The sequence below is a fragment of the Akebia trifoliata genome, chromosome 7 (genome assembly GCF_017979445.1).
Source record: "Akebia trifoliata isolate Shusen 1 chromosome 7, ASM1797944v1, whole genome shotgun sequence".
Classification (NCBI taxonomy): Eukaryota; Viridiplantae; Streptophyta; class Magnoliopsida; order Ranunculales; family Lardizabalaceae; genus Akebia; species Akebia trifoliata.
This window is the reverse complement of record NC_141381.1, coordinates 273,126-291,303: the sequence shown is the minus strand read 5'-3', so window position 1 is coordinate 291,303 and position 18,178 is coordinate 273,126. Positions and strand designations below refer to the sequence as shown.

General features: G+C 34.6%; 2 protein-coding genes across 2 annotated transcripts; one reads left to right on the top strand and one right to left on the bottom strand.

Annotated features, from left to right (window-relative positions):
• Positions 1-5,342: 5,342 nt before the first annotated feature.
• On the top strand, positions 5,343-9,779 carry LOC147397811 (uncharacterized). Its single transcript, XM_086446819.1, has 4 exons — positions 5,343-5,574; positions 6,153-6,984; positions 7,943-8,109; positions 9,084-9,779. Exons 1-4 carry the CDS (start codon positions 5,405-5,407, stop codon positions 9,289-9,291), a joined length of 1,377 nt encoding a protein of 458 aa, XP_086302945.1. The 5' UTR covers positions 5,343-5,404; the 3' UTR covers positions 9,292-9,779.
• A 5,639-nt stretch (positions 9,780-15,418) lies between these two features.
• LOC147397810 (NDR1/HIN1-like protein 6) lies at positions 15,419-16,421 on the bottom strand. The gene has a single exon (XM_086446818.1). It carries the CDS (start codon positions 16,338-16,340, stop codon positions 15,585-15,587), a length of 756 nt encoding a protein of 251 aa, XP_086302944.1. The 5' UTR covers positions 16,341-16,421; the 3' UTR covers positions 15,419-15,584.
• Positions 16,422-18,178: the final 1,757 nt, after the last annotated feature.

The following is an 18,178-nucleotide window of genomic DNA, read 5'->3' as shown; positions in this document are numbered from 1 at the left end:
AGGTACAACACATCGAAAAGAGATGTGATTTCTTTCTAAAAAAATACCCAATCCTACTAATATTATATCTTAACTTGGGGCATCGGAGTGGTGGTGTTGCAGGCCTACCCAAGAGCATAGGAAGGCGAAATACCTTAATTAGGGAGAATCACGAGGAAGTGCAAATTTCTGCATTTACAATTTCCATATATATATATATATATATATATATATATATATATATATATATATATATATATATATATATATATTTTCCTAGCTTTCTACTAATACTTTCCAGATTCATGCTTCAGCTTCTTTGTCTCTCACAAATCTGGAAACTAGAACTTATCAAAGGACTTAATCTTAACTTCTTTGTGTCTCTCAAATCTGGAAACTAGAACTTATCAAGGACTTAATCTTAACTCAAGAGGAAAATTTGTATCATTTTTATTTTATACAAATTATACAAGTTTTATTCATTTTCAAATTAAACAAATTAATATTAAAAAAATTAAATAAATTATGTGACCTATTTTTGTGTCCCTCTACAATCGAGTCGCCCATTGTGCCTCCCATTTCCTCCCTACCTATTTCCCCTATATTACCCTCATCACGTCGCGCCTCTCAACCACTCACCTCTTCACCTTCTGACCATTCACATTCCCCTCCAGCCGACCACTCTCCCCTAAATCACCAACATGATCCAATCGAGTCGCCATTACCATCATCTCATGTTCCCCCTATGGTGCAAAATGACCCTGTTATGATTACAAGAGGAAAAATGGGTGTCTTTAAGCCAAAAGCTTTTACTACCACCAAACACCCTCTTCCTGATGACGTTCTTGATGAGCCCACATGTTTTTCTCGAGCCAATGGTGATCCCAATTGGCGGTTTGCCATGGTTACAGAGATTAATGCACTCATACATAATGGTACTTGGAGCTTAGTTCCTTCAACTCCAAAGTTGAATATTGTGGATAGTAAATGGGTTTTCAAATTAAAAAGGAAACCTGATGGGTCCATTGAGCGCTATAAAACCCATCTTGTTGCTAAGGGCTTTAATCAACAAGAAGGCATTGACTACGGTGAAACATTCAGTCCGGTTGTTAAACCATGCACTATTCGCATTGTTTTGAGTATTGCCTTGTCTAAAGGATGGCCGCTGCATCAGTTGGACGTTCAAAATGCCTTTCTTCATGGCGTCCTTGATGAGGAGGTGTATATGAAACAACCTCCTGGGTTTACTGATCCTTGCTTCCCTAATCACGTGTGTCGATTACGTAAGTCTCTTTATGGTCTTAAACAGGCACTGAGAGCTTAGTATCATCGGCTCAGTTCTTTTCTTCAGAATATTAGCTTTCTTGATTCCAAAGCAGATAGCTCCTTATTTATCAAATCCACGTCTCAGTTTATGATTTATATGCTTGTCTAAGTTGATGACATCATTATCACTGGGTCTAACATGGATTGCATTCAGGATCTTATCTCACAGCTCCAATCCACTTTTGCCATCATAGATCTCGGCTCTTTGAGTTACTTTCTGGGTATTGAGGCACATCGTAGTGCCACCAGCTCATTCCTCTCTCAACAGAAGTACACAGTTGATCTACTGCGAAAAACTAAAATGATTATAATCAGGCTTTGAATATGATCCATCAGAGTTAAAGCCCAAAATGATTATACATAGTAAATGGGCCCAATAACAGTTTAGCCATGGCAGTTAAGGGGGCGATTGATTCAGCTTCTTAAAACTGCTGTCAGCTTCTGCTGTCTGAATCTGCTGTCTGATTCTGCTGTCTGAATCTGAAAAGCTGAAAAACTTGTTTGATAGAGCTTTTTAAAACTGCTGTGCTGTTGACTAGAATCTGACTGTGGACTGTTTGATACAGCTTCTAAAATCTGCTGTAGTAGGGTAAAATGACCAGAATGCCCTTAAGGTTGATAATGCAACCAGAATGCATAAAAATTGCCAGAATACCCCTATACATATATAATTACACTAATATATATATAAATATAATAAAATTATATAAAAAATTAAAAAAATAATTATTTTAATTTTAAAATGTTTATAAATCTATAAAAAATTATAGAAAAATTTATAATTCTATAGAAATTTCGGCAGCATCTCCTCTTAAAAATAGACATATAAAATTTTCCTGATAAATGAAATACCTGCATAATACACAATCCAACATAATGTACACAGAATGCATCAAAAATTACAAAAATACCCCTATAAATATATAATTACACTAAATATAGATAAATATAATAAAATTCTAAAAAAATTTCGACAGCATCTCCTCTTGAAATTGAACATATGAAATTTTCCTGATAAACAAAATACCTGCATAATTCAATCCAAATTTCACATTTTACATAGCACATCCACATTACATCGTATATACATAACACATCCACAACCACCACATTTAGATTCTGACATCATTTAAACATAATAATCATAGTTAATATAATAAGTAAAACTGAAATAAATAAAAACATAAAAAATATACATCCAACAAATGCATACAAAATATATTATACAAAATATATAAAAAATATATATAACAATACTAATGTTTAGAACAACATGGTCATGTGTTTTTTAAATAGATGATTCATATGGTCTATGGATTGCAACTTGTCATAATCTAGGTCCATATGGAGGCCAATTACTAATTGAGTAAACAGTGTCCTCAACAAAACTAGTTGGTTTTTCTAATAAATAGATTCATCGTGCATGAGACCATTAGAATTTTGAGTCAAAGTTTGGCACAATTGGTTGCTTCTTGCTTGTTAATCAGTCTAGCAACAGCTCGAAAGATCTACCTATTCGGAAATTGATCATCTTTGTGAAAAATGAGATTGCAACAAAAGGCAGAATTAGAAATGAATTGTGGTAGCATTTTTCTTTTCTTTTCTTTTGAGTTAAGCTAGCTTTACTAACATAATCACACTCCTGATTAATTTCATTTGCTCAAATCTGGGATCCACCAATCACATGTACCCACGTGGATTGAATGGCATTGTGATTTATAAAAATACAAAACTACTTCTATATGGTTGACATGGCAAGCACTGAGAGTCTCCGAGCAAAACATGACTTCTTTCATGGCTATTAGTCAAGAAAAATATTTTTTTAAATTTTGGACGGTGTAGTAGCGGCTGCTTCAACATCTTGAAGTCAAAGTGTGCCATCAATTTAATTTGCTATATTTATTTGGTGTTAGGGAGTATGGACCACAAAATATGAATGTGATACATATAACCCATAAGTTATAACTACTAGTTCTAGGTTCATCCTATCCTTACTCCATTGACTTTCAAGTAAACAACCTTTCTTAGATCAGAAGAATTATAAAGGTTAAAAAAAAAGGGCAAAATGATAATTTCCTTACCAATGTAAACTCTAAGCTGCTCTACCCATTAAAATTAAGACCTTTATTAATTAAAAAAAATGAGACTCTGTGAATTCCACGTAGTCCCTCAATTTGTATAAATCACACTACACCACACTACCTTTATAAAAACAGAGAAAGACAAAAACAGAGAGATAGAGAGAGAAGAAAACAGTAAATAAAGTAAAAAAACCTTCCGATATCAAGTTACGCACAACAAGACACGTAAAACACAGGGAAAGAACTCCAAAGACAACCACTAATTAAGACACATTAGCTAATAAATGATCTAGTTGGCCGATGAACACTACTTCATATTATTAGTAAAAATATTAAAAAGTCAATATATTTTAATAATTAAAAATATTATAAAATGGAATCTCTTTACAAGGAGCATTTGCAGCCTCAAGTTTAATTATATTCCAATCCTTGTTGCAGTTGGATTGTATTGGAATAAAAGAATCCATAAATGTTGGATCAAAATATTAGATAAGTTCGATTCCTAATGTAGGATGAGCCACAAATGTATGACAAAGTTACAATAGTCCACATGGCATGATCTCATTGGTTAAAAGATAGTAGTATTAGTCAACATGGCACTTAGTCATTGGATGACATAAACATATAGGCGTAGGCATTATGAGCATAAAGATTAATAGAAAAGCTTTGAAATTAAAGCTGAAATTTTTTCTAAAGCTGTGGACATGGCATGATCTCGCCATTCATGAAAATCCTCTCCAAAGCTGAATATGGGCTTGGAGAGAGAGATGGGAGTTTAACGGCTTTAATGGGACGTGCACGTGTTAGTCACCAATTCTTCCTTGTATTAGTTCCCAGCTAACCCCTTCCCTTCCCTTTCTCTTTCTAAATATCTTTCAAGTCTAAAAAAATTTGAATGAGAAACAAAGAACCAAATCTCATGGCCAATAAAGTTCCACAATTTGTTTCTTAGGTGAGGTGTGGCGTGTTCTTGACTGTGTGTTGGTGGTGTTGTCGACCGACCCTTCTTTCCTTCTTTGAAGAGAGAGAGAGAGAGACAGACAGACAGACAGGTTGCTTGCCCAAAGTCACCATCTGCCTTATTGAAGTTATATATATATTACAATTTCGTTTTAATCTTCTTCAACGTAAAAATTTCACGCACACCAATTCATGAAAAATCCTCTCTAAAAGGCATTAATCGATGCAATTTCTAACAAAAAAATTTCTAAGAGGCGTTAATGAACAACAATCATTCACAAATATTTCTAACAAAAATTTATTTTAATAAAAATCAACCAAAAAATTACAACCTAACAGAAAAATTTCTGTTAATATGCAATTTCGTCAAAAATAGATAGTGAAATCGATGAGATAGAGAGAGAGAGAGCTCACAGAGATGAATGGTGTCGATCAACGGTGGGTTTTTCAAGTCGGTGGGTTTCGTTTGACCGAAGCTAGCGTTGTCGTCGTCGAGGGTTTCGTTTGAACAAAGATACCGGCGTCGTCGTCGATGGGTTTCGTTTGAACAAAGTTACCGGCGTCGGCGTCGTCGTCAAAGACTTAGATCGGCGATTCGGTGGTCGTCGTCGTCGATGAGATCGGTCGGCTGGTCGTCGTCTTCAATGAGATCAGTCGGCTATCAGTCGGCTGTGAAATCGAATGGTAAATGTGAACGAGGTTAAAATCGCGGATAGGGATGTAAATATTAAAAATGTCGAAGGGCATAACGGTCTTTTCATATCATTGCGTTTTAACGCGGTTCCGCGAAGCTCCTCACACCCGCTTTTCAAAACAGCGGTAAAAATGGTAAAACTGCGTTAAAAACTTCAAAACGCTGCGTTTTAACGTTGTATCAAACACTCAAATAAAATTAAAATCCCGCGTTTTGACGCAAACGCCGGTAAATTTGCGTTTTGAAGCGCAATCAATCGCACCCTAAGTAACGAGAAGAGAAAAATTGAGATTTTCTTGTGGAAGTCGAATCAAATCTTCTTTTTGGGTATATATGAGAGATGAGAGATTGAAAGGGGGAAGAGATGATTAAGATTGTTGAGGAGGCGAAGGTGAGATGCAGAGGCGTTGCAGATCGGATCGAAAGCTTACCTCTATCGAAGATCACTCATTCCTGCAAGACAACTCTGCTTAGATTGGTCAATTCAGAGCTCAAATTCCTAACTCGAGAAGATCTTTACGCTTCTCCTATCAGGTTTTTATTTTATTTTTCATTTTTTAAAGCTTCCATCACGATTCACAATCCATCCATACCATGATGTTTCTCTAATAAGTTAAAAAGTCTTAAATTTGTATCAATCAATCATGTTTTTCAATTCAGTTTTTAGTATCTATCACTTGAACTTGTAGTTATTCGAGGAAAATTCAATAATTGAGGAGGAGAGAAGGTACTTATTCTCGTAAAGCTGATGCCTTTGGAATTTGGATGCAATCCATGTTTCAGTTGAGTTTCATATTATCACATTTTAGGGTTTCTTTAACGTGATTTTAATGGGTTTTTTTTTTTGGGGAAAAAATGTATAAATGCGTGGAACAATTGTGGGTGCAGGTGAAAGAGTGTAGAATTGAGAATAATATAAAAAAATGTATTTAATATGATGGATGGAGTGAGATTCTTCATGGAGAGTGGGTTCCATTATTTTTCCTCGAGTTGAACACATTGTTTTTGGATTCCAAACTCAAATATCCCTGATTAAATTGCTAAAAATTTAATGGTTTACTGTGTTTCGCCATAAGTTTGCTAAAATTTCTGCTTCTCTATTGTGATTGCAGCGTTAACATTGGTTACCTTGAGTGTGTTGTTCACATTCTTCAACAACCATTTATAGCCAGAGTCTCTCGTGTTTGCAAGCCTGTTCCTCTGTCATATGAACATGGAAATAAACATGATTCTCATTCCAAGGGTGTCCATGTTGATATCGTTTGTACTCTCGATAGAAGCCCAGTCTGGTTTATTGTATCAGATAGAAACCCTAAGTACATTTCATGGTCTGCATCTCACAGAAACAAGGGACTTAGAACACGAATTGAGCAGGTTTTGGTTGCTGCCCGGTCCTCTCTGACATTGAAACCAGCTTCAATCATGCTTTTCTTTTCCAATGGGCTTGATGAGGTTGTTTCTCAGAAGCTTATCGATGAATTTAAGGCTTCTGAGGTTGGAACTGAGTTTTCTTTTCTCGATGCCGATTTCTTGGAGGAATTAGAGGGTGGGTGGATTAAGGTAATTGGCAGATCATATGGAAAGGCACGATTGTTCCAAATAAAGGTTGATTGTGTGGGGATCGCAGTTCCCACGTTAGACCATGGTGTTAGAGATTCATATCTAGGAGTTACTCGAACAACAGAGCTGTCCGAAAATCAAACTCGATTGACCTTGGGTGATGAGTTCTGTTCTCTAATTTCGAGGATAAAGTCCATCCCTCCGGAAGTGGAATCTGCTAAACCAGAGGTTTTGTTGGGTGAAAATTTCCTAAATTTTGATACAACAGCTTTAATTGCTCTTGTGTCAGGAATCAGTAATGGTGGTACAGAGAAACTACTGGCCGCACCAGAGAGTGAAATGAGGAAGCGGTTTAAGTGCAACTACGAATTTGTAATTGCACAGGTAATGTATCCATTCTTAGGTTTAGATTTAGTGCTGTTAACTAATTGACAATAATAATATTGAACTGCCTTATTTATCAAATTGTTTGATGTGGTAGCTTAAGTTTGAATTGCATTATCTATAGCTTTAGGCATTGTCAACGAAGTTCTAGGATCATTTAGAATTTTCACAAAGAACTGTTTGAATCTTGATTCTGAAGACTCAATCCTACAAATTGAAGGCATTGAGTAGTTGGTTGCCCTTGTTGAATGAGGGTTGAGCTCTTAGAGTGCAAAATAAAAATAATGTTCAAAATAGGTGAATATTTTCAGTGTGTATTGTTTATTCACCTCTTTGCTTGTGGAAAGGAGATGCTCCCACTATTTGATGGGTTCCATTTAGGAGATTTCGTGCACTAATATTGGCTGTCCCAAAAAAGAAAAAGAAAAGGTTTCTACACCTTTTATTTTTCTGATTGGATCTGCTGTACTTTGATCCATCAGAATGTCTTGGACTTCCAAAAATATAGAGAACATAGTGTAAATGTAATTAATTATCTATAGAAATTGGTGGTTATGATCATTCAAAAATTTCTATAGGAGATCTCCTTGATGTGACCACTGGAATGGCTCTCTCATGTGTATGGGATTGGCATATGACTCATAGGTTTTTGCTGCCAGTACCTTGGATATTGTCTTCAGGAAAAAAAGTGTGAGATCAGATCCCTGTACATGTAAATGAATCTGGCTACCTACGTGGTTGAGGTGCTTGAGGATCCTAGCTAGGCAAGCAAGTGCATTTTATTTATGGCTTTTGAGAACTCCTTCCTTCATAAAACTGTGGCAAAGTATATAATTTTATAATGCAGCATTTGGTATTTGTTATTAGATTATTTGGCTCCAACAGCAATTTTAGTATTATACTTGAGAAAATCTGTCATATATCCTATTGAACAAAAGCTTGTCAACTTTTTTGGCAGGTGATGTCTGAACTTCAGAACCCAATCCTTGTGGAACTGAGAAGTGTCATATCTGGAAAGATAGGAATGATATGCGAAAGCGTTCATTCAGAGTTCAAGGAGCTTGTATCAATGTGTGGAGGACCTAATGAGCAGTTGAGAGCAGATCAATTACTTCAATGCCTCTCGTAAGTTTGTTGATAGATTTTACTCCTTTTCTATAACAATTCTTTTTTTTGTTTTTGGTCTGAGAATAATTTTTCCCTGAACAATATATTGTTTTGATGGAAATCATTTTGGGTACCAATTTTGCCCTTCTCTACAGGTCTTTTCAAACTGACAAAAAATACCCATAGAATGAAATATGACATCCTAAATCTTGCTAAGATATGTATGTTTTAGAAGTTCATGGAGTTTGATCCTTTTCAGAAAGGTTTTCGATTCAGTTATTGGATAAAGAGAACTGTCTTTTTATTATTATTTATGTTTGCTTGTCGTGGGTATCCCCACCCCTCGGGTGAGACTAATCCCAAGGTCTCACACACTGCCCCCTCGGAAAGTCCAAAGTGCAACTGGTTGAGTTGAGGGTCAATCGGACCCTGGAGGGTGGCCCCAGGGAATTCATTGGTTCGTGGGGTTTCAAACATGACCTACCCTTATGTCAACCAGGCTGATATTTTACAAAATCAGAGGTCATGCTAATATTCAGCCTAGGAATACCCATTCAACTTCACCCATGAAGCCAATCAGCAATATTTCTTTTCAATAGTTACTATAATCTAAGTGGGTCAATTTCTTAAGAGGTCTTCGTAATTTGATGATGTTATAAAGTCAGGATGAAAAAAAAATGCATGGAGTTTATGGCACTTACATCATCATTTTTACTGACCATTTCCAACATCTTAAGCCTGGATTGAAAATCAATCCTTTTTTTTTTCCTTTCTTTCTAAACATTTACATTTGAGTTTTGATTTGTAAGTTGAGGCCAGGCCAGAAAAAAAAAGGTCAATTTGGTGTCTTTTGATTTTGTCGATGAGTTTTTAATTATTGGTTTCTGCTGGCTATCAATTGTTACCTCCATCCATCCATCATAAGAAGCATATCACATCCATTTTGTATTATTATTAATTTTCTTGTACTAAGCTAGTTTCAAACTGGACAGTGTGGTGCCCAATAGGCCTTCAGTGCGTATGACAAGCCTTCCAACCACCAGAAAGATTGCGTTGAAGAATATAGTTGTTTTCGGGACAGGTGATCAATGGTGTGCGCCGACCTTGACTGCAAATATGGGATTTATTAGAGCCATTTCCCAGACAGGTATGTCTCTATTGACTCTTGAGCACAGACCTCGTGCATTGACCGGTGATTAGGGATGGAGCAAAGTGGTTGTGCAGTTTTCTCAGGGTGCTATAGTCACCTTTAGCAGAGGACCCTAAGTAATTAGAAGAACGATTACCTGCTTCAGGATGGATGAATGGACAGAAGTCATTTTCATCCAGGAACCACTGTATGTTAATGTCCAGGATACAATTTTGACCATTTGATCTTTAAATGTATGTATGTCAGAAACCAGATGTCTAGGATCATTTGGTTTCGTAGACAGAGAGGGTAAAGGGGAGGAATGAGACATGAGACGCAGCTGTACCACTAATTTGCTGCAAAGAAAACTGCCATAAAAGGCACTAATGTTTAAGTTGCTTCGTCTTGCTTTTATTTTTTGACTTGATTTGAATGGTTAATTGGATGTTGAGAGAATTTGTATTACCACCATCAAAGTCTTGTACCGAAAATTGGGAGGGTCAGCTGACTGGAGCTTGTTCTTCTATTCAATTTTGTCTAAAATAGTATCTTTTGTTAATTTAAGTGTGTTTATAGCCATTTTCATCGTCACTGTCCATGATTTTTATTGTATTCCTAAGGCACTTAAATGGTTGTTTATCAAAGAATCGATAAAGAAAAGTGACTCTGTGAAGATCGAAAGTGTTGGGAGTTACATAGAAGATGATGACTCAAACCAGTAAATTGTGACCCCAATGATTTGGAGCGATATAGAGAAGATTATGGCACAGCCCCAGTTCCTACATCCAAAAATCAAGAGATGGTACCAGTTTTTGCACCTATTAGAGATACTTGTCTCGAAAATTAATTCTTCTCCAATCCCGCCCTCAAAATGTGGGAACGTGCTCTCCTCGAAAATCGCACTTCCATCATATTAAATATTTTTTATTTCTTAAATAAAAATTAGTCGTGTAAGGTGCTGTTTGTTAAACTGAAAAAAATAAGTGCTGAATAGCATTAAGCGCTGAAACTTATAAGCGCTGAATTTAAGTGCTAAAAAAGTTGTTTGTTTAGATGCTGAATCATGTTTGTTACACATTGCTGAAACTGATAAATTGTCTTTGTTACCCTTACAATCATATTATACATTGTTTACATGTTTTAAATGCTTATTTATTATCAAACACAATAAAATATATTATTTCTTATAAAATTAAAATACAATTTATTTTTAAATAATAAATAATACTCAAATCTTCAATTTATAAATAATAATTTCTATTTATAAAAGCCCACAAATTTCAAATTAAAAATAATAATGTCATACAAGTCACCAAAATTTGAAATCAACTTTAAAAAGAACTTAATTTTTTATGAATAATTTTCGATGGAAATGAAGGATGTGTAATTATAAAAGCACCCTATGAATTAATAAGGGCAACCCATACTATAGCCATTTTTTGTTTTGTTTTATATGGATTAAAATTTTTGGAATGACCAAATTTTTAGTGAGGATAATTTATATGGTCTAGAGATCATCCTCACCAAAAATCAGTTTATTTTGAAACTTCTAACTCGTTAAAAATAGTTTTCAAAAAAAAAAAAAAATGGACAATTTACGATTCTTGAACATGTTTTGATAGGGTTAAAAGTTTCAAGATGTGCTGATTTTTTGTGAGAATGATCTCCTCATTGTAGAGATCATCCTCACCAAAAATCAACTCATTCCAAAATTTTTAACCCATATAAGACAAAATAATTTAGCTATGGTGTGGATTTATTAATTTGTGGGGTGTCTATATACTTATCCATGGGATATAAGAGGTAATATCCTTTTAAGAATAAGGGCATAGTTGTCCATGCTCAAAAAAACAAAGGGCATACTTGTCCGTGTTGAAAAAGCGAAGTGCTTACCGCTTCAGCACTTTTTTTCAGCATCAAAATAGTGCTGAATTTTTTTCACTTATTTTCAGCAATAAGCACGAGTAAACAAACGCGCTATTTTGACAAAAGTGCTGAATTTAATTTTTTTCAGCAATAAGCACTGAAAAATAGCGCAAACAAACACCACCTAAGTCTTCTAAAACAAATATTGCCAAGAAAGAATGATGAACATTATAATTAGAAGACAACAGCAGTATAATGATGAAAATTTTTAAAATGTTGTTGTAATTACAAAAATAATTAAAGTGGGAAAAGTTTCAATCATTAAAATATATATTGATTATTTAATGAAATAGTAGTTAATAATATAGTATCAAATACTAGTCAAGCTATATAAATAATATTAAGAAATGCAACAAATCCATGAACGAGTGAAAATATTATAATTATGGACCATGGTGGAGTCATAATTGTATTTTTGTATACATAATTTATAAAATGAAATATATTTAGTTTCTTAAAATTTGTCAATTCTAAATTGTAAAACAATTAGTTTTTGCAAGAAATAATAAGTGGCAAAGGAATACATAAATCAAAGGAAACATATGATCATGTGAGTTAGGATTTCTTGGAGTACATGGTGGGTAGGGCGCGTTTTGCAAAAAATAGATTGGGTGAATTAAGAAATGTATAACATCGGTCTTCTTTTCCATCTTAATCAGCAATAGTTCAATATGTTTCTTTAGGGGATTGAGGGGTTTGAGACAAGGTGATCCTTTATCACTATTCTTATTTATTATAGTGACTGTGGCTTTGGGGAGACTCTTTAAAAAAGTTGTGGACATTGGAAATCTATCGGGATTTAGAGTGAATAATGAGGGTCTACTTCTAATTTCTTGGACCATTCGAAAGAGTAGGTGAGAATTTTGTGAGTTTTATTAAGTTGTTTTGAGGCTATCTCGAAGTTACATATTTGGACTTTCTTTTAGGAGCTTCGTATAGTAGCAAAAGTATTTAGGATGGGGTAATTGATAAAATGGGAGAAGAAGTTGAGTATGTGGAAAGCTAGATATTTAAAGTGACTGTGATCGAAAGTACACTTTCTAGTATCTCAATCTACTATCTTTCCCTTTTTTCTATGCCTAAATCTATGGAGGTCCAAATTGAAAATTTTGTGAAGATTTTTTTATGGAACCACAAGAACGGAGAAAGAAAATACCCCCTAGTGAATTGGAAATAGATTTGCACTCCTTAGATAAATAGTGGTTTAGGGATTAGATGTTTAAGGTTAACAAATAAGGTTCTTTTGGGTAAATAGTTATGGATGTTTAGGAAAAAGAGGGATAGTTTATGGATGAGAGTAGCCCGCACGAAATATGGGGAAAAGAGGTTCAGTTAGTATAGTCGGATGACTAAATGCACATATGGTTGTAGCGTGTAGAAAGAGATCCTTAATGTAGCCAAGCAATTCGATAGAGGTATTAGTTTTAGAGTGGATTTAGGAGATAGGGTGAGGTTTTAGGAAGATAAATGGTGTGATGATTCGGTTTTGTCAATTCAATACCTATCATTGTACGCTTGTTCTTTCAAAAGAAATGCCTTGATTCAACATTGTTTGATTCTTAACGAGTCCACCAATTCTTGAGATTTGGGTTTCAAGAGGAACTTCAATAGTTGGGAGCTAACCGAGGTAACATCTCTTCTCAATCTCTTAGATGACGTCTAACTCAAGGAGAACTATCAGGATAGAGGGAATGGGTCAAGGCCAATGATAAGAGATTTACAGTTCGGTCTTTTTATAAAACCCTTCTTCCCCAAGGTCAGAATTTTCTTATCCAGTGTTTTTCGTTTGGTCTGTTATGATTCATTCTTTGTTTGGCTTGCCTCTTTATGAAGAATTCTCATTTTGAATAATCTAATTGCTCGTGGGTGGATCACTCCAATCTTTTGCCCTTTATGTCTAAAAGATAGGGGATCTGTAGATCATACTAGGGGTGTCAATGGGTCAGTTCCGGTTTGGTTCCTATGAATATTGGAACCATAATCTTTATATTTTATCAGTTTCGGTTCTAATTTTAAAATAAATGGGACCAAAATCATCAAAAATCACGGGTACCCGTTGGTTCCGATTCTCAATAATCAAATGAGAAAATTTATTTCAAAATCATTACATATAAAAAAATCCTTCTAAAAAATAACATATTATTTGTAAAGTATCAACTTAATAATAATTTATTTCATTAAAATGATGATTTAATGACTTTTATTTTCAAATATTAAAATGTATTTCCTTTACAAGTAATAAATTTAAGAAGAAATGACTCGTCTTAAGCGCAAATATTTAGTTTATATGAAATTTGAAAAACTTTATATCTTATATGTTAATTTTAAAATATAAGATTACCTTGAATCATGTAAAAGGTAAAAATAAATGACAAAATAAATTAGTTCCGAGTACCCATTGGATAGAACCTAATGGTTCCAGTTCCTATCAGTTTGGTTCGATTCGGTTCAAAGTTTTCAATTTCAATTCCGCTTCTATTCCGGGTAAATAGGTACCCATTGACACACCTAGACCATACTTTACTTCATTAATTGGGGTCTCTGAAAAGAGAGAAACAAGAGAGTATTCCTGGCAAGGAGAGTAATGAACATATGGTGTTTATAGAAATTTTAAGATTATTGTTTCTTTGGGGTGAAGCTAAACAAGGAGTTCTTTAATGTTTCCTCGAGGATTTTATGTTTAGATGAGATTGTCTTTGTAATTTGTAGTTTTATTTTAGTGGTTTTTGCATCTTTTTCTTCTTTCTTTTTTGCTATCTTGTATGGGACTATCTCAGCCTCTTTTATTCACTTTGTTTTAATATTTATAAAATCTTTATACTTATAATAAAAAATAAAAATAAAAACATATTATAAAATAGATATTTTAATACATCATATATATGATGCTCTAGACGTGCGGTCTAAGATATTTTTAAACATGTGCCCCCATTACCACAACCGCCCTTTCACCCACTCCATGCTTTGATTTCTAAGTGTTCATCTAATGTAACCGATGATGAAGAAATGCTATAATTAAATGGATCCAAAGGGTATTACGTCATTTTTGTTGAGACAATTGTTGAAAGAGTCGTGATAAATTAACTTGTTTTTTGCACATACACTTGACACAGTTTGGCATGAATACAAAGGGTAGGGATCCAGAACAATATGTCATACCTAACAAAGGTCAAGTGGCACCCCATTTCATACCACGTGGGATTTGAAGGACTCACTAATCATATGGATATGTGGTCCATCCCTTAGTGAACCTACCTACCAAAAATCATAATATTTGATAATTTATATCCATTGGATCTAAGCACTTGAAAAAGAGTTTGAATCCAACAATTCGAAATCATTCTTAAGACAAAGCTAAAATTAATGGATGCACATCACCAATCAAACTGATATTTTGTGGGTAGGTTTAACAAGGGATAGACCACTTGACCTTTGTTAGGTACGACACATTGTTCTCGATCTCTACCCTTTGTATCCACACCAAATTGCGTCATGACCGTATGCAAAAAGCAAGTTAATTTATCACGACTCTTGCTGAAATATCACAAAAATTGGAGTATTGAGAAGAAGAAATTAAATATATCCCAAGTGATCGAATCCCTAGCGTTAGCGTAGACTTTTGAGCTTATGAGCTCTTCTTTCCTTCCGGACTTTTACGGCTCTCATCATCTCCCATGTCCCCAACACGCCAACACCAAGCATCACGTTCACGCCAAGACTTCTTATGAGTTAGTGGGGCCCATATTTAATAAGACCGTTAGTGGGCCTATCTAAACAAGAAACATAAAAGTTACATGGGGGCCTCATGAGACTTTTTTTTCAAGAGTATGGGGCCTTATGATTCCACTATTTCCATGAAAAATTTGCACTCAACAAACTTGAAAATATCCCTTGTATAAATCCAAAGCTAGTTATGTTATGCACATATAAATTGTAAAAATAAAATTAATCCTACGACAGATAGTTATAAAATTGACTTTTTTTTAAAAAAAACCCCAAAAATTGGGGTTTAAGGGGCTCCTGGAATCCCGAACTTTCGGGGGGGGGGATGTTGCCCCTGCAACCCCTCAACCGGGTTATCACAAAGCCCGGACTGTGGAATCACCCCTTGGTGTAATTTGCCATATAATACCCCAAAAAGAATATAAGGCATAAACATAACACAAGTTAGGTTTAGGAGGCCTTGCTCAGCACAGTTTACTTTTGGATCTTTAACAAATTAAGGTATATGGAAGTATTGCTGCAATCTTCTAAACTTATGCATAGAATAAATAAATAAATAACCATTTTATTTCACCAAATATATATGTAATATATGTATCTCAACAAATGGACTAATACATGATATATATAATCCAATTCTTCTTCTAGAGGAAAAAAAGAATGAATCCTTCATATAACAAATAACAAAAATATAAAAAAAATTAAAAAATGTAAATCAAAGCCTCAACCTAAATTTACAACTACTATTTCTAATGCTAATGGGACTATTAGCATCAAGTTTATCCACCACCAACTTGCACTTAACCAAGAACTTGACCTTCCAAAGCTTCAAACTCCCAAGCTTCACCCTCACTGGTACATTGGCTCTAAGATTCAAAGGTATAGTCCCCGTCTCTTGTTGTTGTTGTGTTAAAGCCGTTATCAGACCATTTCCATCCTGGGCTTCACCGGTCAATGTCACGTTCATCACCGTTGTGTTCCGATGACCCTGATAGAATTTTGGTAGAGACCCTTCACTTAGCTTAGTATTAGTGTAATACACTCGTAGCCGACTCCCATTCTCATAGTAAATTCCAATATTTTTGTTTGGGTTCCGAGCAGTGATCGACACATCGAATCTTGCATATAGGCTCGTGTCGGAGTTAACTCTGAAGTCAGTGATTTTCAATCCATCAATGGTATACTTTGGAAGCTTTGGTCTGAAGACAAGGAAAAGGATGCCGGCTGTTATCGCAACGAGAACCAATTGGAGTACAAGAAGGATTACAATCCAACACATGAACCTGCAAAAACAACTTCTCTTTTTGGGAGGATTAGAGTACACAACTGGGATACCTCGTTGTACCGGAGGAGGGTATTGCGGAATTGGATCACCCTTATCAGATCTCGATAACCCACGAGGAACTAAAGGCACAGTCGGTGGGGCTGGTGCTTCGACGTCCATTGGATGGATTTTCTGATGATCTGTCATAGCTAAGGATTGGCTTGTTATCAGACTTGTTCTTCTTCTTCTTTTGATCCCTTTGTAATAACAAATGAATAATGGATACTATGTTGTGCTTGTATAGATTTTCATATATTTATAGTTATCTCAAATACAATTTTCAAAGAATAGAAAGGTCTATGAGGCTTCCTTTATTGACTTTGGGTTAAAAAGATAAATTCACCTTCCTCAAGTAATATATAATACAAAAGAGTTATTGGGTTGGGGTGGTTTAACTAAGAATTGGTCCTTGATGGCTACCATGTCCAATGTAAGGAAGGAAGAATATATAATTTCTACTATTCTTTCCTTCTTTCCTTCTTCCTTTTATTTGTGTGGGAGACATTAAACCAAGTCATGAAGTATATTTTAGAAACTTCTATGCTTGTATTCAAACACGCGTACATTGACTTGTACAACATGAATATCTTGATGTTTGCCACGTGGATGATGGGCTCACTTAGTTTGACTTTAAGGACGGCTGTGGTAGGGCATCTAAGAAGCTTGGATTTTATTGGTGATAGAGATATTTGACCTAAAAAACCTCTTTTTCACACTAATAGTGTATTAGTTAAAGGAGCGTTTGGTTAGATTGCAGGAAGATGACGCGCTCTCACTCCCTTCAAAATAATTCAATTTAAAATTAATTGCAACAGTCTTGACCATAGTTTTAAAACTCAAAAAATTCGATTTTAAAAATAGTTTTTAAATATGATATCTATCAATGTATGCCTCGCTTGCCTAGAAAATGAATAAATATTGCTGTGATGCACGAAATATATGACAAAGTTAGTGGGTTAAGTATTTCTAGAGATCATTTATATAAAAAGATGTACAACCAAATCTATTTACCGATTCAATTGAAACACAAAAATAGTGAGGCAATCAGGTAGGATAGTCAAAGTGAATTATCCATCACATTGGTTCGTACGAAATCCAAGATAATTCCAATATTTTGAAAAATATCAATCAAATCTATAAATATTCGGTTGAATTAGTTGATATATAAAAATAAACTTTTTTAAACACATAGAAGATAAGATTTATGAGTTCCATTTACTCCTCCATCTACCTTCTTCGAAATATATGGAACCGTTCTTAGAGTTTTTCAAGGAAATATAGAATAATGGGAACATATGAATAATATTGAATCTTTATAGGATCATAGAAGCCCACTTCTCAAAGATCATTTCATTCTCTTTGAGATCAAACATCAATTGCAACGATCAGAAGCATAACTCTGTTGGTAATTGGGTGTTGGTTCCAAAGAAAAGAAAAAAGAAGTTTGAGAGATTTTCAGATTTCAAAAATAAATGTTATAAAAAAATACTCAACTTAATTTAAAGGTTGAGGCATGCACAGATGTATTATCCTAAAGTAAATTTCGCCCCTGCTACGGTACTACAGTTCTTTAGGCATTCGTTCTCCAGGATACAACAAATATACGCGTACATTATAATATAATGGTAATTAAACAAAGAACAAAAAAGAGAATTCAAAGTGAGAGATTAATTAATATGTAAAACCAACTAAACAAAGAATTTAAATAGATAAGACATGGTTGTCCAAACGATACAAAACCCTTTGTTCACGTCTCTTTGTTGCATTGGTTTACAACATACATGAACATGGATGACTATAGAAACCCAACTGTTTGAATTCGAACAAAAATTTTAAAACAAAATTTGAGTAAAAGCCTAGGTCAATTAGGACTCAAATCCGAGCCCAGATCAGTGCGCTTGTGTGGGAAACGTGCAGCGCACACATGTTATGGTATTTTGGAGGTTGGATCCAAATTTTAATTGAAACCCACTAGAACCTTAGAT